The following is a 22,974-nucleotide window of genomic DNA, read 5'->3' as shown; positions in this document are numbered from 1 at the left end:
AACATGGCTTTAAAAAACAATGGGGACTTTATTCCCCCACACAATGATCCTACTGTTCTCATTGCAGCTAAAGATGTTGAAAAGATAACCTAGTTTATGGGACAATTTCTACAAGGGCAGTGTTATAAAATGACCATTTCCATCGGTTACCCAGTTGAATCTCATGGCGACACTAGGAAATAGACTTTATACATGCTCTTTAGGAAACGAGGGACGCAGGATGAAAGAAGCCAAGAGTGTCGCCAGGGCTTGCACCAGCGCCGTCAGACTCCCGGGATGGGGGAGCTCCAGGGCACGGCGTCAGCGGATTTACTGAGAGGGAGAAAAGCCCCACTGCCTTGCAGAAGCCTAGGCCCGGGTGAGGCGCCTGCGAAGGCTGCCAGCAGCGGAAGAGAAGGGGCGTCCTAGGTGTTGCGCAGCATGTGCCCGCGGTAGGTGGGCGCGGAGCTCAGAAAGCTGGGAGCCAAACGCAAACGCTGGCGAGAAGCCCCAGCCCCCTCCGCCAGCCCACTCGCTGCGGGGAGGGGTTTCTCACGCCCCAGCTCCTGGGAGACTGCACCGGAGGTCGGAAGGAAGCGGAGCGAGGATGAGTCATCCCGCCTAATACCTCCTTCCCGGTCCCCTTGCCTCCGCACGCCGGCCCCCTCCAGAGATCATGCAACCGCGAGCGAAGACTCCCCTGTACTCAGACTCTACCGAACACCCTGCGGCCTGCGGAGACGAGGAGACGGACGGGTCTCGTGGCCAATGAGAGCTTCGATCTCTTGCCCGCCGCCCAATGGGCCGCGGCTCATGGGCCGGGGCGGGACTAGGAGGGCAGGAGGGGGCGGTCCGGGCTGGCGCGCGGCGCGGCGGCTCCGCGGCAGCGGCTCACAGAGCTAGCGCCTCTCCGGGTGTCCGTGCCAGCACTGCGCGGGAAGGCGCCACCACCACCGCCGCCGCCGCCGCCGCTGGCCAGGGTGCTGGACAAGACGGGCCCGTCGGCCACCTAGCCAGCTCAGGCACCCGCTGCAGCCGTCGCTGCCTCCTCCCAGACCAGTCCCCATGGAGGAGATGGAAGAGGAGTTGAAATGCCCGGTATGCGGCTCCTTCTATCGGGAGCCCATCATCCTGCCCTGCTCTCACAATTTGTGCCAGGCGTGCGCCCGCAACATCCTGGTGCAGACCCCGGAGTCTGAGTCCCCCCAGAGCCGTCGGGCCTCGGGCTCCGGGGTCTCCGACTATGACTATCTCGACCTGGACAAGATGAGCCTATACAGCGAGGCGGACAGCGGCTATGGCTCCTACGGGGGTTTCGCCAGCGCCCCCACTACCCCGTGCCAGAAGTCCCCCAACGGCGTCCGCGTGTTTCCCCCGGCTATGCCGCCACCGGCCACCCATCTGTCACCGGCCCTGGCCCCGGTGCCCCGCAACTCCTGTATCACCTGCCCCCAGTGTCACCGCAGCCTCATCCTGGATGACCGGGGGCTCCGCGGCTTCCCCAAGAATCGCGTACTGGAAGGGGTAATTGACCGCTACCAACAGAGCAAAGCTGCGGCCCTCAAGTGCCAGCTCTGTGAGAAGGCGCCCAAGGAGGCCACCGTCATGTGCGAACAGTGCGATGTCTTCTACTGCGATCCGTGCCGCCTGCGCTGCCACCCGCCCCGGGGGCCCCTAGCCAAGCACCGCCTGGTGCCCCCGGCCCAGGGTCGTGTGAGCCGAAGGCTGAGCCCGCGCAAGGTCTCCACCTGCACAGACCACGAGCTGGAGAACCACAGCATGTACTGCGTGCAGTGCAAGATGCCCGTGTGCTACCAGTGCTTGGAGGAGGGCAAACACTCCAGCCACGAAGTCAAGGCTCTGGGGGCCATGTGGAAACTACATAAGGTGAGTCCCAAGAAAACCCATTCCTAACTCCCTGCGTCTTCGATCATCTGGTTTTGCAGCAGAAGGTCCCCGTCTCTTGCGCACAGCGCATCCCAGTGGGGGCGCAATGCAGGTGCCTTCGATGTTTACCTCCCTGGTCTGGTGCATTGCAGGAGGCATGGGGAATCTTAACCGGCGCACGGGGACTTGAATGCCCCCACAGAGTTGTTGCCGGGATGCCTTAGGGCGGGTCTCTCGGGGCGCGCTGCCTGCGAGCGGGACGCAGGACGCCCCCTCTCCACGGCTGGTCTGTAGCCAGTGGCCGCGTCCAGTGTGTTGGAAAGCACTGCGTAGCTGGGTAGAGCCGCGCCAGTGCCCGGGGCCGCTAGGCACGCTCGAGGGTAGGGCGGGCTGCGAACCCCCGGGGAGGGACTGGAGTGGGGGCGGTGAGGTCGCGCGGACGGCGGGAGTCTGTCGCTGCTGGGTAGGCGGACCTGGTGAGGCACGGCGGAGGGTAGGGGAGACGCCGCGGGCGGAATACTAATGAGCCCGGCTGTGGGCCAGACCTGGCTCTGGAGCTGGAGAGAACGCAGGGTCCTGGTGCCACGTGCTCAAAAGACAGAGGGGAGAGGGCAGCCAGCGGTCTCTATGGCAACGCGACGTGCAGACTTGGGCCGGAACCCTTCTGGAGTTGGAACCTGGGACTAGAGGGTCAGGACCGGAATTTGCGCAGTCGCGGACTGGAAGCCAAGGTGCATCTCCTAGGGAAACCTCCTCCCAACTGCACACACACCCACTTCTCCAGAGTTCAACCCCTTTCCTCTCAGTAGTTATATGTGCAAATATGTGCAAACTTTGGGACACCTGTTACCAGATTTATCTTTCCAATCTCTTTTGATGATATTTCCACATGGCTAGACACCAAGAGGCTTTAGCAACATGTTAGGTCGTGCCACTCCTCTGCTCAAAACCCTCCAATTGTTCCTACGCTTCTCAGCCTGTCCTTGGAATGGTCTATGAGGACCTACATGACCTCTTTTACATTTTGGCCCCCTCGACCTCATTGCCTTCCACTTACTCCCTCTGCTCCAGCCACACTGCTTCTTACTGTTCCTCAAGTGACGCCAGGCACCTCCCCACCCCAGGGCCTTTGCATTTGGTGTTCATTCAGCCTGAAGCTCTCTTCCCCAGTTACCTGACATCCGAATGAGTCACTTACTTGCATCCTTCAGCTCTTTGCTCAAGTATCATCTTTACAGCGCCACCCACCCAGACACCCGCTAGTTCCCTTTCAGCTTTGGTTTCCTCAGTAGTATTTATCCCTGTGTGGCATGCTATATATTTTAATTATGTTATTTTTGTATTTATCTATTGCTGCCTGTACACACACAGACATAAACGAAATAAGCCTCATGAGGAAGATCCTTATAATATGCCCACACTGCTTAGAAGGAAGGGAACCACTCTTGAAGGGATGTGCATGAATTTGCTTTTCATTTTTTTAAATGACCCATTTAGTTGGGGCTGTGGAGTGCAGGGCAGGGATTCAGGATGATTGGAAGGAGCTTTTCTTTACATCACTGAGTTGCATACCCAAGGATGAGATAAAGCAGTGAAGATGGTGCCCAGGCCTCAACTGTGGCCTCGCTTGGTCTCCCAAAATACCGTGGAGACTAGAAAGGGTAGCTTTTGCAAGTGGCCAACCCTGGAGTTAAGGCTGGAACATTGATATTTTGTTTACAGCAAGGAAAAAAGTCGTTGATTTTCAGCAATCAGTGAAAGTTTTCTCAACTCCTTAACCCAGTTGAATATAATCCATGTTTACAGTCATTCTATTCTCACATATAACCTATTAAATCATATTAGTACTGATGGAGATTTCATTTAGCACAAATTGAAGCCTAACTGGGCACACACCACTGTTTTCAGAACAGCTGAATTTAAATTTTTGAAAACGACATTTAATTTCGAAAGTTTTCAAAACTTGAGTTCACAGCCAGTTTTTTATTCATATTTTGATTTCACTTTTAAGCTGCTAATTATAGTCCATGTTAAATTGCCCTACAAAGTATCCTTGGAACTAAAAAACTAATCACTCTGTCTGGAAAAAGAATTTAGAGTCACAAGCTAATTAGAATGGGTAAACCACAGCATTATTATTTTTTTATGATGAGCCTATCTTTGATCTATTAAGACCAAAAGAAACATTTAAATCTCTGTCAAGCCCCTTGTCAATTTGAAATGTTAAATCATTTGTTTTATTGGCAATAGAAATTATGAGTAGACAGACACTGGTGCTGCCTGAGTTGAAATTTAGATACCTACCTACCGAAAAAGAATGTTAAAACCCTTGAGACATGACGTAAGTAGGCTAGAAGACCATTTATTCTCTGATCTTTTGCACATTTTTTCCAAAACAGTAAGTACACATAATTTTTTTTCAGTCACTATGAGGATTATTAAACTGCCAAGAAAAAAATAAGACAGAAGGATGACATATTTTAACATTCACTTGTCATCTGTTAGATGAACAACAAACATTACTCCCCCACCTTATTTACTTAATAAGGAAGTTAATGTGTTAGCAGCCAGTTTTCTTATATAGTTTATGTTTTAGTTAATGGTACTTCTATCTCCACAAAAACTCACGGTTCAGAATTTCTATGCCCTGCAAAAAGAGGACAGCAAAGAATTATACTAACTATACTAATAAGACAGAAAAGAATTATACTAACTGCCCAAAGTTGGGCAGTTAGTTATCAACACAGGTTATTACTAGACCTGAAAAGTTTTCATTCATATTCTATCGTATTAGTCATTTCCACTGATAAAGCAAGTCCTGCAGAGAAGTATTTCCCACAGGCGTAAATCGTCATCTTACACACTCAAGATATAGTAAAATGACTGAAGTTTATTTTTAAAGTGGTATTAAAAACATCTGGTTGAAATTCACTAGTTTTCAACTGGCCAGATTAAAATGTTTTCAGATATTTGTGGCCTTCAAAATCCATGAAAATAATAACACATGAATAATAATAATAATACTGGTCTTATAAGTCAAATATTTGGTAGCAGTTTTTATTTAGTATCAGTACTTGCTATATTCCTTTATTCAACTTAACTCGTTAAAAGAATTATAACACCAAAAAAGTGATTTTGTAGATACTTTAAAACGGACAATTGAAACCACTACTATTACTTTGTGATTTTAAGGAGTTCACATTCGTAAATCCTGATATTATCCTTGAATTCCTGGAGTTTCAATAGTCAGTGAATCAGGGCTAGGAGCAGTGGATCACACCTGTAATCCCAGCACTTTGGGAGGCTGAGGCAGACAGATCTCTTGAGGCCAGGAGTTTAAGACCAGCCTGGCCAGCATGTTGAGACCCCATCTCTACTGAAAATACAAAAATTAACTGGGCGTGGTGGCGCATGCCTGTAGTCCTAGCTACCTGGGTGGCTGAGGCAGGAGAATTGCTTGAACCTGGGAGGCGGAGGTTGCAGTGAGACGAGATCTCACCACTGGTCTCTAGCCTAGGTGACAGAGTGAGACTGTCTCAAAATAAAAAAAAAGAAGTCACTGAATCAGTAATATAATTGTAATGATCCTTTTGTGTTCATGCTACTGAGCAAAGATTTTCTTTTCCTTTCTATTCTAAACACTATTCATTCTTAATCTTGTCTCAGATGTTATTTTCTCTTACCTTTGTTTTATAAATGAAAATGTGCAATTTAAACAGTATTTTAAAATAAACTGTCAGTTAATATGTCTTCAATTCCAAAATATTCTGGAAAAAAATATCTGCTTAGCTTTATGGTGGCATCTCATTAAAGATTTATGTAGCAAAATGTGTTATATAATGCCACTAAAATGATAGTCAGTTAACTATATGTCAGCAGTAAACACAGTATAGTCTATATATTCCTGTGGTAAATGTAACAGGCAGCATATGTTCATGTTTTTACATTTCTTTTGTACAATTAGAACATTCTGTGTGCCATGTAAACATTTTTACAGATATTAAGGAAAATGTTACAGAGAAGACAGTTATTCCTTTTTGTACCCAGGCATAATGGAAATAACTAGATAACAGGAGATCCAGGTTCTAGAACCAATGCTGCCACTTACTTGCAGGAAACTTCTTGCAAGTATCATCACCTGTCCGTACTTCCCACCTACAAAGATGTAAGGGAGTTAAAACTATATTTGTGAAAGGATTTTGATAAGGTAATTTAAATGTTTATAATTTACTATTTCAGTTCAACACAACCATAAACTATTCATGTAAAACAGAAGTCAGTGTCTCACCAGTCAACAATTACTGCGTAAAAATCTCATCCCCCAACTTGGGGTGCTTTTCTGGATCCTTTCAGAGCATAGTGTACAGTCCAAAGCTGCTCTGAAAGGTGGCCTAAAAGAGTGAGCCCCTTCCTCATGGGTCCAGAGAGAATATTCAGTTGAATTAAGCTCGAGAAATAAGAATATTATACAAAGATTTATATATTAAGCAAAAGTATTCTGTTTCTCTATAAGAAAGCTAGAATAGCTGTTAAGGCTTAGTTTTTTTCATATTCTCCAATAAAGATATTGTTGCCAGTTTAAAGTAGCAGAAATTGTTTCTCCGGTATATGCCATGAAAAGATGCTATTAATTGGAATTTCAGGTCAAATCACAGTTTGCATAAAGCAAGAGACAATTATCACAGCCATCTGTTCTTGTGTAATGAGAATAATGTACAGGGAACATTTGTCCTTACCGTCAGTATAATACATTGCACTTTCCTCACCTAAACAAGTTGATGGACTTTTCAAAGTGTGTATATGCATATACAACTTAACTTTGGCATAGAGAAGGATAGAAGAACCTATTACAAGATAAATGTTTAAGAAACCAAATAGTTATAAATAAATATCATTTTTTATCAGTTTTATCAGGGATTATTCATTGAAAGGATCAGAAACCCACTTGTAATCTCAGAGGATTTCATGGGAACTGAAATAAAATCAGCTCACCAGAGGAATGGAACTAGAAAGTTAGAAACTAAGTTCACTGTCTGTATCAGTCAGGTTGGACTATGCTCCAGTAACAAATCTTTGAATCTCAGTTAATTATAATAGCATCTAATTTCTTACTTACTCATGTTAGTGTCCACTGAGAGTCTTTTTTTTTTTTTTTTTTTTTTTTTTGCTTTAGCTTGTTTGTGTTGGTTTCCTGCCACTTGCAACCAAGAAGTCCTGACTTATAAAAGCATATGAATTAACACATTTAAATACTTTATTTGAAGATTCTAATTTTTATTCATCCTAGATATTGTCTTTAGAATATTTTGCTTAGAAGGCTGCATTCTGATGCCATAAATACAAATAGAGGGGCAGTTTTTGATTCAATGAAGCAAAAATCATATCATATTCAATGCTATCTACCCATTCATCACTGGGTAGCTTTTATTAGCCGTTTGGTTGTTTTCTTCAGCCATTTTTATTGTGAGGTTGTTCACAAAGAGGCTGAAGAGAATTTTTTTTTTTAACCAACTCGAAATTACTCCATGTATGTAGTGATGACACTTTTAAGAAAATTAGGCCACACCTGAAGGTTCTGAAATCGAACTTCTGCCAATAATTGATTTGTTTGTTTTCAAAGGCAAGAAAACCTCTGAAGATATGTATGAGCACTCCACGATTGTTTTTGTTTTATCTATACTCTAGGTCAGCATTTCTCAAACTCTGCTTCCACAAATTTTCCATAGTTAAATAAGTTTGAGATTCTCCATTCTGAATAGGCTGCTGGTAGTTCACATTGTACATTGTATCAATATTCCTGTATATATACATCCTGCAGCAAACAAAGCCACTTGATTCAATGTAGCATTTTCCAAATTTGTCCAACTTTGGAAACTCCCTTAGAGTGCCACACAAGTTTGGAGAACACTAGTTCAGGCAGTTATTAGTGAATAAGTTAGTAAGTAATTGTTATTCATTTCTTGTCTATGTAGATTAGAATACCTAAAACTATGTCTGCAGCAAACCTATCCTCACATCTTAAATCTTGCTTTAATTCTTAAAGCGAATGTTAAAAGTTAAATTTATTTTATTTTTTAAACATTGAAAATCAAAGGGGTAAAAATAATTAACATAAGTTTTGTAGTATTTATATGTATGGACTGGAATACATGTTGTCCCCCTTTCTATTGTAAATAACAAAAAATGATTTTAGGCATGAGGAATATTAATGTAATATAATAAAAAAATCACTTCATTCTACTTTAGACTACTTTTAGGTCTTGTATACATGATACCAAATGACTGGTCTAATTGAGTTTTTCATTAATCTGTGGTAGATAAAATAGATTTTTTTAAAGATACTTTTGATAAGCAGAAAAGACAATATTAAAAGCTTAAAACTTTAATATTGCTCTGGGGACAACATAGCATAACAACTTATGAAGGTAAATGCTTGTTTAATACATTCCAGGTTTTCCTAATATTTTATATTGACATTTGGGGTCAATTTTAACCTTAGAACAAGAGTTATCTATAGAATGGCCACCACAGTGTACCTACACTGTCAGAGACCATCTAGGTTTTGTTAAGCAGCATATCTAATTCAGCCCAAAGGACATCTCAAAGCCAAAATCATTCCCCTGTGCTGTTCTCACAACCCTAAACTGGGCCCCTATCCTAAACTGAGAACTAACTCCAAGTGAGATCACCCAAGAAAACCCGAGCAAAATATATTTAACAGCAGGTTTTCTTTTTTTCTAACTGCATCTGCGTCAGGAAAATCATCATGACATCATTTCACTTTTGTTTGGCCCTGGTTTTGCCTTCTTTTTAAACTATCCAGGCCTAAAGTGCAGCATGTTGGCCATGGGTCTAGTCACAGTCCCATCTGCCCGCTTAGCTGCCTTCTCCTTGACATCCTCTGACCTTCTCCATAGAGCCCCTCCCTTCCTGTCCATTAGGCTTGCCCTCCCCCAGTTTCTTAGACCAGACCTTCAGATCACCAGACCAACTAACCTGGCCACACCCAGTTGAGATGAGTCAGCTTCCACAGCTGACCAGACCAGCCTGCCAATGGGGAATCTGATGCTGCTACCCTACCCACCAGAATTACACCTACACCAGCAATGCCCGCCACCTCCCCCAACCCTAGTTGTGTTTAATTGCAGACACTCTTTTATTAAATAACTGTAGAGAGGGAGTTTTCTTCATTTTGGCTGATTCAGTTTAAGCTGAAAAAGCAATAAAACTTTTTTTGAGTGTCTAGTCATGAATAAATAAACATCATTTACTCCCCCACCCCGCCAGTCCTCAACACACCTGTCTCAAGAAACTCATCCACTCCATGGTTTCAATTCCTGTTTGTACCTGATTATCTAAAACAGGTCTGTTCATCTCAATCCCCTTCCTCTTCACAGTTTGGTCCCAGACTCTCTCCCCAGACCTATCACCTGTTCTCCTCACCCTCCTCCATGGCGTCCATATCTGTGCTCTAACCCTGAGCATCCTGCCACTGTATTATAACTGCTCCTGTGAGAAATCTTCCACTGAACCCTAATAACTCAATGCCATAGACTGTTTCTTATCTATCTTCTTTTACTCTGTTTCTGTACTTAGTAGAAGTTAAATAAAAGTTGGTTCAATGAAGAAAATAATCAGTAGAGGAAAACTATTAACTAGCAATATAACCCGGTATTTCAAATTTCTCAAATTAGCCTGACAGTAATCATTAAATTTGAAAACCTGTATTTTATACTTTTTGCTAAAATATACTGGGCACTTACTACATGCCAGGCACTGCTCTAAGATTTTTACAGCATTTTCTCATTTAATCTTCATAATCCACACATCTTCCTGTGAGAAAACTGGGACACCGGAAGATTATGAAGTCACACCCATTGTAATTGGCAGGGTCAGGGTTTGAATCCTGGCTGTCTGACTCTACAGCTCACATGTTTAACTGCTGTTCTGTTCTACTTTCTGATAAGCCCAGGAAGTATACCTATAAAGCACAGTTTTATGAACTTACAAAAACTTCAATGACATAACAGATAGCTGGACTCCTTCAGTTCTCATGTATGAAAATTACTGAGAAATTGAGTCATTTTTCTCCCAAGATTCCTTGTGACAAAATAAATTTAGAAAAGAAATTCTGGTGCAGAAGGAAAGAGGTGACAAGTATGTTGAATATTCCACAGACCAGATCATCAGAGGTACAGGCCTAATTACCTTGTAGGGGGTTCATCCTGCCTGTCTGTCAGAACTAAGTAACAAGTAGGCAGTAAGATTCTACCAGCTTAGCCATGGAGCGTTGTCCTTCTTCTAACAACATAATGCATCTCAACATTTACAGATATAAAAACCACAAACAGATAAGTAGATATTAATAATTACAGACAAAACAAACCATAAACTAATATGTAGATTTTCAAAATAAAAGTCCATAGGCATTAAGTATCTTTATTTCTACAGATCTAAACATTTATAAGTCCATTTTTGAAAACACAAAATATGTTTAAATCTGTAAGCAAGTATCTGTTTATTTTCAGTTTTTTCTTGTACCGTTCGCCTATGTGATTAAGAGAAAATATGCGTATTCCAGTTCAGAATAGAAAGCTGATCCAGCTTTCACCGTAAGTATAAAAAGGAATATGTGAACTAGAAGAGGATATTGTTTAAGAATGGATTTAAACACTGCCAAATAAAATTGTTTTTCATAAGCCTTGCACAGAAGCAGAACTGTGTGTTTTATACTAACAGTTCTGATCAAAGAAGAAACTGTTCCTTTTAAAGAGCTGGCTTTGGAAATAGAAACGTTGTTCTTTGGTGCGGGAATAGCCACCTTCTGTCAGGAGTACACGTAGATGGTTAATTCTCATCCACCGCTGATTTATTCATGTGACGCTGACTTTCTAGCCGGGTAGCATCAGTTCAGCTTTATTGAGGTTTTTGCTCATCTCCTCTCACTCTTACTTTGCTTGCAGCCTGCACTTTAAGAAATAACTGTGTAGCACCAAATATTCATCACTCACTCCCATGCTCCAGGAGAGCCTGAGAGAATAACACTGTTCTGGCCTGCACTCTCTGTCAGTCTAAGGCATTATTAGTCTCTGAACAAAGCAGTTTGCAGAGAGGAGTAAATGGCAATATGGGGAATTAAACACTTTCTGTCTAGAGCAGGTCTTTATAACAGGCTTTGTGATTTTGTAGGGAGCAAAATCTTGGATGGTCAAATATACACAGGCTCAACTGTAAGCCCAACTCATCCAAAGCCATATGACTCTATGACATAGTCTACCTCTTTTGATTATCTGTACTTTAGTTTCTTTTCATCAGTGCAAATACTCAACAGAGTATTTTACTACAGATTTTACTACAGATATGTATAGTCCATTACCTAGCACTGCTGATATTTATGCAATCATGAAGCACATCAATTCATAAAACTAATAAAATGGTGTCACTTATGCTGTCCCATTATCTTGGAATAATGTTATCCCAAGAGCATTAGTCACATAAAATCGTATGTAAAACTGGACATTCATCCAATCTAGTAAGTCTAACATGGCACAGATAAATCTATGGTACTTTTAACAGTTACTATTGATTTTATTGACCACCAGTCATCTAGCCAAGACTTAGCAAGGAAATATGATAAACAGCTTTCAGCACATAATCAATGCAGTATGAAGCTGAATGATGTTTACATACTACCTTGTGTCATCCGGCTACCTTCTGCCATTATGGAAGTGAATCTATCATGGATGGAACTAAAACATTATTCAGTATTAAATGGAATTTTCTCCACTTTTTACTTTAAGGATCAAGAAATATGGAATATAGAAACTTGTGTAAACACTGAATTTCCAGACTGGCCTCACCAAGCTCAATAAGCAAGGATTCAAAAATGGCATATTTACACCTGAACTAGGACATGGATTTCTGGTTGCTCTGGTCACTACGTATTTTAAAAAGTGTGGAAAAGTTTGAATTGATAGTAAGCTCTTGCTATTTAGATATAAAGACTCTTACTAAAAGTGTTGGTATTAATGGTCAAATCAGTACATAAATATTTCACATATATTTTTAAATACTATCAAGCTGAAAAGAAAATGAATGCTTCTAGCATTTAGAATATCCTCAATTCTTGTTTACTTGCCATTCATTATTTGATGTGATACTAACACAACATTTTGAGATTACTATTATTATTTTCAAGGGGTTGATAGATGGCCTAGAATCATATAGCTTGACAAAGGCAGGGCTTGAACCTAGGCCCTGTTTAACTCTCAAGTCCATTGTACCACACTAAATACTATTTTGGTTAAAATGTATTTCAAAATGTCAGAAGTTCACATTTTTTGTTATTGAAGTCATAGCCATTAATCAAATATTTTGCATTGAACCCTAAAGCTCGCTGGCATCTCCACTTGGATATGTTTCTCAACTCCCTCACATTCAGGATGCCCAGATCTGAATTCATCATCTCTCCCCATTTTGTAACTCAAAGATTTCCTTCTCCTACTTTTTGACTAGGAATCAATGAACGCCAGCATCTTAACTCCACAGACGTGTGAAGAATGTTGCTGCAAAGTATTTTAAAACTAGAGATCTCGGCTGGGCATGGTACCTCACGCCTGTAATCGCAGTGCTTTGGGAGGCTGAGGTGGAAGAAGTTTGAGACCAGCCTGGGCAACATACTGAGAACTGGTCTGTAAAAAAAATTTTTTTTAATTCGCTGGGCATGGTGGCGCATGCCTGTAGTCCCAGCTACTGAGGATCCTCCTGAGGCAGGAGGATCACTTGAGCCCAGGAGTTCAAGATTACAGTGAGCCACGATTACACCAATGCACTGCAGCCTGAGTGACAAAGTGAGACCCTGTCTCTAGATAAATTAATTAATTAATTAATTAATTTAAAAAACTAAGGATTTCAAATAAACTACATAAACCCCACACATATTTCAAAACCTAGGTATTAGAAAACTAGACAAAGATTCACTTCATGAAGAAAAGTATCAAGTTCTAGTCTATCAAAGGAAGCAAGATGTAGGAATCTGTTATATTTCAAGTACACAGTGGTCTAGGCACTGATCTAAGTAATTTCTATGTGATAAGGGAGGGAATTCCCACAACTCTATGAGGCAAGAACCATTACTATTCTCATTTTACGGATGAGGAAACTGAGACTAAGAAACTAAGAAACCCAAAGTCATAGTTCCCAAGTGCCAAGACCAAGCTTTCCCCTTAAAGAGCCAGACTCCATATTCTGTGTCTTAACCACTATACCCACCATTACTGCACAGAAGAGATGCTACATATAGCTTGGTCACACTCCTCCTGACAAAGTTGAGGTTGCTTGCTCTTATATGGGGACTGCATGTCACTTTTTTTTTTTTTTTTGGAGATGTAACTCACATACCATAAAATTCACCTTTTAAAGTGGATAATTCAATAGTTTTATTAGATGCATTCACGGAGTTGTGCAACCAGTACAGAATCTAATTCCAAAATATTTTATCATCCCAAAAAGAAACCTCAACTATTAAGTCACCGCTCAACCCCCACAACTCCTGGCAACCACTAGTGTACTTTCTGACTCTGTGGATTTGTGTAATCAGGGTATTTCATATAAATGAAATCATAAAATATGTGGCCTTTGTATCTGGCTTCTTTTACTTCATGTAATGTTTTTAAAGTTCATCCACCTTGTAGCATGCCTCAGTACATCATTCTTTTTTATGACTAATTATCCTATAATAATATCCTATTGTATTGGATATAGCACATTTTGTTTATCCATTCATCAGTTGATGGACATTTGGGTTACTTCCACTTTTTGGCTATTATTAATAATGCTGCTATGAACATTCACATACAAGTTTTTATGTGGTCACGTTTTCAATTACCTTGAGTATCGTGATATAGTAAAAAATATGTTTGGTCTTTGTCCTTGGTTCCTGGCTCAGAGCTCCTAAAACCCTTAGAATTTCCTGAGTTAGGAGTGTCTTTTGACCAGAGGTGATCAGGGTCAGCCCCCAGGTCGCTTCAGGGTGGGGGCTGGTCACCGGAAAGTCCAAATGTGAACTGCATTTCTTTAATGACTAATGATGTTGAGAATCTTTTGGTCACTGGAAAGACCAAATATGAGCTCTAGGGGTGGGAACTTTCAGCACCACCCACTGACCTCTGACCCCTAGGGCAGCGAGGGTGGCTGGAGATTGAGTTCTATAAAAACTCTTTAATAACAAGATTTGGAAAGTTTCCAGGTTAGACAACACGTGGAGGTGCTGGGAGAGTGGCACACAGAGAGGGTGTGGAAATGACACCCTTCCCCCAGTACCTCACTCTATGCATCTCTACCATTTGGCTGTTCCTGAGTTGTATCCTCTGTGATAAACCAGTGTTCTCCTGAGTTCTGTGAGTCATTGTAGTGAATTATCAAACCTGAGAAGGGGATGATCCAAGGTTGCAATCAAGTCAGAAAGAAGTTCAGGTAGCCTGGGGACCCAGGACTTGCACCTGGAATCTGAAGTGAGGGCAATCCTGTGGGACTGATCCTTTAAAGCTGTGGAATCTAACTCTGGTAGTTTGTGTCAGAATAGGATTGAATTGCAGGATGCCTACTGGTGTCAGAGAATTGGAGTCACTGAAGTACATATCTAGGAGTGGAATTGTTGAGTCATACACTAACTTCATGTTTAAAAATTTGAGACCAGCTGTTTTCCAAAGAAGCTGTACCATCTTACATCCCCACCAGCAGTGTATGAGTGTTCCAATTTCTCCACATCCTCAGTAACACTTGTAATTGTCTGTCCTTTTTATTATGGCCATTCTAGTGGATGTGAGGTGAAGTCTTGTGGTTTTGATTTGCATTTCTCTAATGACTAGTGATGTTGAGAATCTTTTCATGTGCTTATTGACTATTTTATGTCTTTTTTAACAGAAATGTCTATTTAAAGTCTTTGCCGTCATTTAATTGGGTTGTCTTTCTTTTATTGTTGAGTTATGAGAGTTCTTTATGCTGGATACTTATTTACTTTTAAAATGGAAGAGACATAGGTGTGAGCCTCTCAATTCTCAGACACTCACAGGAGGGAAAAAGCAGACATAGACCTGCGTGGGAGGAAATCTTATCAAGACTGGCCTATGAGGACCTACTGCAAATTATTTGCATCATATCTCAAAATAAGCCAATTCTGAGACAGAACTTGGATAAAGTCCATCTAGATTGGCTTTGACAAACAGGAAACATGGAAAAGTCCAAAAGCAGGAGGAGGAAATCATTTCTTTATCAGGGTCCCTGGATACAGCAGCTGTTCCTCATCCTCCTTACCCAGCTTCCACTTCTCCTGGCTTTGGAAATGGAGGCTACCTCAGTATATCATGAGGTTCTTGTGGTCTATGACTCTTGTTACTAAGGGTTACCATGGCAGTATTCCAAAAGTCACTTCCAGGTGTCAAAAGGTGAGTTCTTCCCCTAAGTTTGAGAGTTATAAATGGATAGAATTGGGACACTGGATCTTGAAGATCATTTACTCAACCCACTTTAAAGTTAGAAAAATCCCAGAACGTTAAATCACCCAAATGACACAGTATATATTGCCGAAAAACCTTTTTTAATTATTATTTACATTAAGAATTCTGAACATCCAAAGACCAGTTTTTTAGTTGTTTCTCTGTGTGTGTGCGTATGTGTCTGTGTGTGTGTGTGTGTGTGTGTGTGTGTGTTCAATGAAGCTCATTTGAAACACCTGTTCTCCCTTTTGGGGACTCTTCCATGCCCTCAGATACGCATAATCACATTTTTTTCTATATTCCACATTACAACTATCAAAGTTTACATTGACTTTGTTTTCTCTCTTTAAGGGGACATTATATATGTGTATACTATTACATGAATTTTCCCTTATTATAAGTAATGTATTCTCTTTTTTAACATTGGCTTTCAATAGAGATTACCTTTCCCCCAAAGATCAATCTGTTGATAGAAGTTCCCACATGAGTCTAGAAAAGAAAAAAAAATTGTTGATGTTAGGTTTTGCTATGCCTCTCACACAGAAAACACATGGCAGTATGACTGTCCCCTTGGATTGGCTGTCTGGTCGGCTCCTGCCCTAGCAAAAAGCACAAAAGAAGTTTCTGGGATGAGGCAAAATTTTCCCCTCCCCATTCATTTGCACTACTTGCTAGCTTTTTTGGCATCTTACCACTACCACTCTCCACTCCTTCCTTCTCCCTCCGTAGTCTCCTGTGTATCTTCTAGTTTCTGCCTTCCTGTCTGCAAGCACGGCTTTGGTTCCAAGGTATGTGCCTTCCCTCCTGGTCATCTCTATGGCTTGTTCTGACCATCTAGCTCTAAGTCGTTGACCACAAACTGAGGAAGTCTCTCTCTACCTAGCCCACCTGGTGTGTGCACCCTTTACTCCAGCCTGACATTGACTTGCCCAGCCCTGGCGTCATTCCCAGTGAAGATCCCAGTGCTGACAGTTCCTTGAATTATGTATACCTCATGTGTAGCAGCTTTAGGGCTGGCACTGATCCTAACAATAGATTATTGTAATGCACTTGCCCAATAACCTGTAATGTTAAAATAAGATTACAACATACACATCTGGGCTATATAAAAAATGCACTCACATAATTCTTTTCTTTTGAAACATGCCATAAAATGATTAAACTATATGTAAACACAGAATCCATTGACATATAGCCAATATGGAAATGAAATAGGTCAGATACTTAGTAGAACCTGGAAGTTCTACTTACATTGAGGGCAGAAGTAAAGAATAATTTATAAATTCCATCTGTAAAACAGGGAAGGAGTGAATTAGTAGGTCACAGATTATTATTCAATTTGGAGACTAGCCAAAGATTGGCTAATTATTCTCTTCTGAGTGGAGCCAAATAGTTCAATTATTATTGCAGTTTCACTTTCTACAGTCCTCTATCCCTTTTATGAGAACAAAGTCATCAATTTTCCATTCACATTATTTAATTTGCATGTTATGATGGCTTTTGGATTAGTGCCTATTATTAAGTTTTCTGAAACTACATGTACAAAAGATTATTGTGAAAGTGCCATCAAAATTAAACGAGCATTTTATTTTGTTTTACTTTAAAATGTATTGTGCATATTTGAGGTTTATAACATGATGTTATGGGATACAGATAGAAAAATGGTTACTATAGTAAAGCAGACTAACATATCTGTCATCTCACATAGTTACTTTTTTGTGTGTGACAAGAGCGGCTAAAATCTACTTCTTTAACAAAAATCCCTAATACAATATAATATTATTAACTACAGTCCTCATGTTATACATTTGATCTCTAGGCCTGTTTATCCTACATATCTCCTCCTTTGAATTATCAGACCTACATCTCCCTCATTTTCTCCCCACCGTGGTAACCACTATTTTATTCTCTATTTCTGTATATTAGGCTTTTTTAGATTCCACATAAGTAATACTTTAAAATATCATACAACATCATTGTATGTTGTACAGTAAATATCATACAATATTTTTCTGTCTGTGTCTGGCTTACTTCACATAGCATAATTTCCTCATTTACTTAGCATAAGCCACGTTGTGGCAAGTGGCAGGATCTTCTTTTTTAGGGCTGAATGACATTCCATTGTGTATATATGTATTTATACATATATACATACCATATTTTCTTTATCTGTTTGTCTGTTGGTATACACTTAGGTTTTTTCCATATCTTGGCTATTGTGAATCCAAGAGTGTTTTTGGAGAAATTATTTAATTGGTATATCTGAAAAGATTTCTATAAAATTTGTATAAATATTGGATTTGAAAATTAATTTCATTTAGTATTTGTTCATATCTCATAATTTTCTTTAGGTATTAAATCGTATTTATCAGTGGCACAATATACCCACTACATTCCTTCCTGTCCTACTGTTCTTTTATCTTCCCAGCCATGTTAACGAATTTAGAAGATCCGTGTTTAGAGCTCCATCCTCACTGTAACTATCTCAAGGCCTGACATAGGCTGAGTGAGGCCCTTACTGTTGCTGATTCAAGTTCAGGATACTGGTGATTAGACCACTGGCTCATCTGATAAGACCATTGATAAGACCATGAGCTGTTCAGCGGCACAGAGCTTCAGGTTTACTTCGTTGCTCAATTGGGACGTTCACACAGTGAGGGAGATTTCTAGTTTGATTGCATATCCAAAATGCTTTTATATGCCCAGAAAGAAGAATGGATAATCGTTACACAGATAATGGTATGTGACTATTGTAATTCCATGATGCCTCTGAGATGAACTGGTTTTTATAATGTATTGAAACCAAGGTAAGGAACAGCTGTTGCTGGAAGAAGACTTCCTGTTTGAACTATGCTGTGAAGTGTGATTTCATATCAGTGTTTTTTCCACCAGGAATGTTGATTTAACAGGGAGACTCATTGGGATTGGTTTAGGACAGCTGGGAGTGGTGACTCATGCCTGTGATCCCAGCGCTTTGGAAGGCTGAGGCGGGCAGATCACCTGAGGACATGAGTTCGAGACCAGCCTAGTCAATGTGGCGAAACCCTGTCTCTACTAAATATACAAACATTAGCCGGGCATGGTGGTGTGCACCTGTAATCCCAGCTACTCGGGGAGGCTGAGGCAGGAGAATTGCTTGAACCCAGGAGGCAGAGGTTGCAGTGAGCCAAGACTGCAACACTGCACTCCACTCTCCGCAACAGAGCAAGACTCTGTCTCAAAAAAAAAAAAAAAAAGAAAAGAAAAAAAAGAATTGGAAGTGAGACTGAGGGCCAGGACTAAAGTTTGACAGCTCATGGTCACCTTACCTCAAACCTTAAAACACCCTATCTTGGCCACTGTGTCACCTGTGGGAAACATGAGGCTGCATCCTCCCAGCTCCTAAAAGCAGTTGAATATATATGCCATTACCTTGTAGCCAAATCAGTGCTTGTTGGCTGACTGCAAATGATGACAAGCATTTTGACACAGTACATAAGTTAGGAGAATTCAAGATGCACAGCAGAAATTCAAGTTAACAGACAATAAAATAGGAGAAACAGGAAATAGAATGAGCATGGCAGAGAGGGCTTAACCAGTCTCTATTAAGCTATTTATAGCGTGCGCTAAAATGAGAGTTGGAGCCAAAGGACTAGAGTGCTTCTGAAGAGGCCATCTCCTAATAAAACCATAGTGGGGACTGCTCAAATGGCATTTGGCAGTTTATTGCTGTAAGGTCAGGAAAACTAGATTCTGTTCCAGGGTCTACTGCTATTCAGGCAACACAATTGAGGGCTTAGGAATAGGGACCTGTATCTCGTAGGGGGACAGACGATGGTAAGCTGTGAACTTGGGTTAGTTGCTTGACCTCTTTGTGCTTTAGTTTTCTCATCTGGAAAATTGAGATAATCAGACCATCCATCAAGGATTTTTGCAAGGATGAAAGGAATGATAGACACAAAGCCCTTAAAACAGCCTGGCCAGAATAACCTCCTAATTAATGTGAGTTTTTGGCACATGTTAAATGGCGCTAGCAATTTCTGACTAGACCCAGGGTGGTGATGAGGACTGGATGGCAGAATGAATGTATGAGAAAGTCTTTTGTAGTAAACCCAAGTTTTTACTATGATTCTGTATCTATACAGATAGAAGGGTACCTAAAGCATGGAGAGAGTGGCTGAAATGCTTATGGCTGCTTCACCTCACGTGTAGGTCCCTCCCCTGGGAACGAGGGAAAGTCAAGCAGCCAAAGACACAGTGCCTTTCACAGAGCAGGCAAAGATGAAGGAATGGAGGAAAGGAAGTCTGAGAGACAAAATCTCTAGCAAGGGGTTGACAGTCCCTTAGAGACACCCCTCAACTTGAGGACTTATTATTCTTTGGAAAAGGGGGACCAGTACATTCTGAGAAAGAACCCAGGCTTTGGAGCCTGAAAACCTCAACTTCTTCCCCTTGAGTGTGTCTTTGGTCAGTTATTTATCCCGTCTGTATCTCGGTTTCCTCATCTGTGAAACAGGCAACACACCACCTCCTATAGTTATAGAGCAGAATCAATGAGATTGTCTTTGAAAAGTTGCCCAGCATTCACAGGTATTTAATAACAATAGCTTTTATTATTCAAAAGTCATTTAGCCATTTCTATTGCTGCTCCAGTACTCTTGTAGGTATTGGGAATACAGCAGTGGAAAAAATTTTTAAATAATAAATAAAAATGTATTTAATGAAACATTTGTTGAATTCCTGTGTTCTCTGACACAGAGAACCCACAACAGATTTTTTGCATTCAGTGGGTTTTACACCAAACAAAGGCAGAAGTTGGGTTAGTGAGAAGGTGGCCAAGAGCAATGAGAAATTCAGATCGATCAGACCCATTCCCTGCCTTGGGAAGTTCTGAGAAGTAAAGTAGCTCAGGCATCCCCACTGCCACTTTTAATTCCATTTTATTTCAAGGGCTTCTGACTCTCCCCTCTGGGAGTCTGCAAAGAATTCAGCCCATAACTTCAAGGAGAGCAGGAAAAATAGGGAAAAAATGGTGGACAAGCAACAAACTGCACAGCAGTGCTTCCAAAATGCAGCCCTCAGTGGGTATGAGTTCCTGAAAACTTTGTGTAAACTAGATTGGATTTTAAATGTCCTAGAGATGTTTTTAATAAAAAAAAAACTTTGGTATATAATTTTCAAATGTGCATACATGTTGCAAATCCACATTGCCTAGATTCCAGTACATCAACGAGTTACTAACAGGCTTTAAAACATTTTTTTAAGAAAAAGCAATAAACAAGAAAAAGAATTACATGAAATAATTATAAAGTATGTCCCAATTTCAGAAACATTAACATGGAGTAGGAGTGGGGTTGGGGCTCCATCAAGGAACCTAAAATGGCAGTGGCCAAATAGGGTAGACAAACTTGGAGATGCAGAGTTTGAGGCCTCTGTTTGGATCCTGTGCCTACCTCCTTGGGCGACCCACTTAACTCCTCTGCACCTCCAACTTCTCGTGTATAAAATAAGAATGCAGGATTACATATGAGAGCTAAGGTCCCAGTTAGCGGCAAATTTAATTAGGATCTAAACTTACTGATGTTTCTCTGACTCAGTTCCTGACAAGAGTCTCTTTGGATAAAAATGTCCGCTGCCTGTTGCTTGTGCCTTTGTGAGGAGACACTTTAAATTCCCTCCTCTTTCAAGCTTCTCAGTTGGGGCTTGAACATTGTGAGATCAAAAGGAGATGAACCATGCAGCTGCAGCATCTTTCATTCCCCTTATTTTACCTGGGCCTTGGAAGTGCCCTGGGGGCTCCACAGCCCTCTTGGCCCCTTGAAAGAGGGAGGCAGAAAAGCACAGGGCAGAATGACAGCTAAGTGGAGAGAGGAGAACACACACTGACCAGCTTTGAGCTCTGCCTCCCCATCCTGGGTGGAACAGCCCACTGGTGGGTCTGTAATCACCCTCGTCTATAGGCCACATTCATTGTCATTTCCTTGCCAGGAAAGAAAAGGGCAGGGTGGGGTGGAAGGGTCAAGGAGTAATTAAAAGGCCATTTTGGACTATTTACTTCCTAAAATGAGAAATAAGATTTGATTGAGAGAGATGAAAGGTGAAAACAAAATGGGCGAATATGGGTAAATATGCTTGTGCCTTCTCATTCTGCAAGAGAAGGATTTTGAGGACTGAGTTGGGTTGTCAGCCTGGTCTGAAATTCCTTATCTCAGGGCAAGAGCCAGTTTGGTGCTAAACTTCTTGGGGGAAGAAAGTATTATTCATTTTAGATGCCAAATTCTTCAATTTCAAGTGATTGTTAGATTTTTACATAGCATTATTTACATACTGTTATTATTATTTGAATTTGAATTTTTTTCCATTACTTTTTTTTTTTTTTTGTAGAGATGGAGTCTTGCTATGTTGCCCAGGCTGGTCTTGAACTCCTGGGCTCAAGTGATCCTCCTGCCTCAGCCTCCCAAAGTGCTGGGATGACAGATGTGAGCCACCGCACCCAACTATTAGAGTTTTAAATGCAGATGTTTGGTTTCGTTGTTATGATCATTACTATTATTTAGTGGTTGTTTTGTTTTTGTCTCTCTCGCTATTCAGTGGTGTGCTGGCAAACATGGAAAGCTCTGATTTGTAGCATTCTCCATGGCTGACTTCAGGCTACCTACCTGAGGTTGCTGACCTTGAAGTCTGGACGTCAGTACAAGCCAGTGCCAGCATACCAATGCTTGTTGTCAGTTCTTTGGCTTTATATCCGATGGGAGGAACTGCCAAATTGCAAGTTTTCTAAAATTATTTCTAAAATGATGTAAGCCTGCAGCTGCAAAAAACAACAAGAAAAGATGTGTTACAGAAATTTTTAGTGAAGAAATCATGAATGTACACTTCAGTGAGTTTCCACAAACTGACCACACCTGTGTAATTAGCAATAAATCAGAAAAACAGAATATCAGAATATCATCAGCCTCCAGAAGCCCCCTGCATGCTCCCTTGCAGTCCACAGCACCCACACCACACCCCTGCCAAGGATAGCCTTCTAGCAGCATGGTAACTTTGCCTGTGTTTCTATTTCATATAAATGTCATCATACAGTATGCATGTCTTCTCTTGCTCAAAGATATGTTTTTTGGATCCACTCATATTATTGCATATAGCTTTAGATCATTCTGACTGTTGTATAATATTCCATTTTTATGAATGTTTCACAGTTTATCCATTCTGTCATTGGTGAGGCTTTTGGTAGTTTCCAGGTTTGAGCTACTAAGAGTAGTGCAGCTATAAACATTATAGCACCTGTCTTTTGGTACATAAATGTAAACATTTCTGTTGGTTGTGTCCCTAGGAGGGAAATCACTGGGTGCTCGGGTACACAAATGCTCTGTTAGTATATGCTGCAAAAGTTAGCAGATGATGGTGGTGCCATGGTACATCTCTCCCAGTAGTACTCCTCATTCTCACCAGCACTTGCTATTATTTGCCTTTTCATTTTACCTATCCTGGCGGGTATACAGTGTTATCACAGTGTTGTGATAACTAATGGTATTAAGCATGTGTTTATATTTTCTGGTCATTTGAATATCATCTTTGGTGTGGTATCTAAGTCATTTACCCGCTTTTCCATTGAGTTGCCTGCCCTTTTAAA

General features: G+C 41.1%; 1 protein-coding gene across 10 annotated transcripts in view; it reads left to right on the top strand.

Annotated features, from left to right (window-relative positions):
• Positions 1 to 472: 472 nt before the first annotated feature.
• TRIM9 (tripartite motif containing 9) overlaps positions 473 to 22,974 on the top strand; it is a 121,002-nt gene continuing 98,500 nt past the window's right edge. For 2 of the 10 annotated variants that reach the window (XR_001880982.1, XR_001880980.1), the window contains exon 1: positions 473 to 1,866. Coding sequence is in view for 7 of the 10 variants with exons in the window: in XM_017849528.1 (XP_017705017.1) it covers positions 1,045 to 1,866 (822 nt within the window). In the remaining 3 variants the exon portion in view is untranslated. The remainder of the gene's footprint in view (positions 1,867 to 22,974) is intronic. The other 8 variants (XM_017849533.1, XM_017849530.1, XR_001880981.1 and 5 more) reach the window with 7 other exon arrangements.

Source organism: Rhinopithecus bieti, unplaced genomic scaffold (assembly GCF_001698545.2).
Source record: "Rhinopithecus bieti isolate Rb0 unplaced genomic scaffold, ASM169854v2 scaffold_29928, whole genome shotgun sequence".
Taxonomy (NCBI): domain Eukaryota; kingdom Metazoa; phylum Chordata; class Mammalia; order Primates; family Cercopithecidae; genus Rhinopithecus; species Rhinopithecus bieti.
The sequence above is the reverse complement of the archived record's forward strand: the minus strand, read 5'-3'. Positions and strand labels throughout refer to the sequence as shown.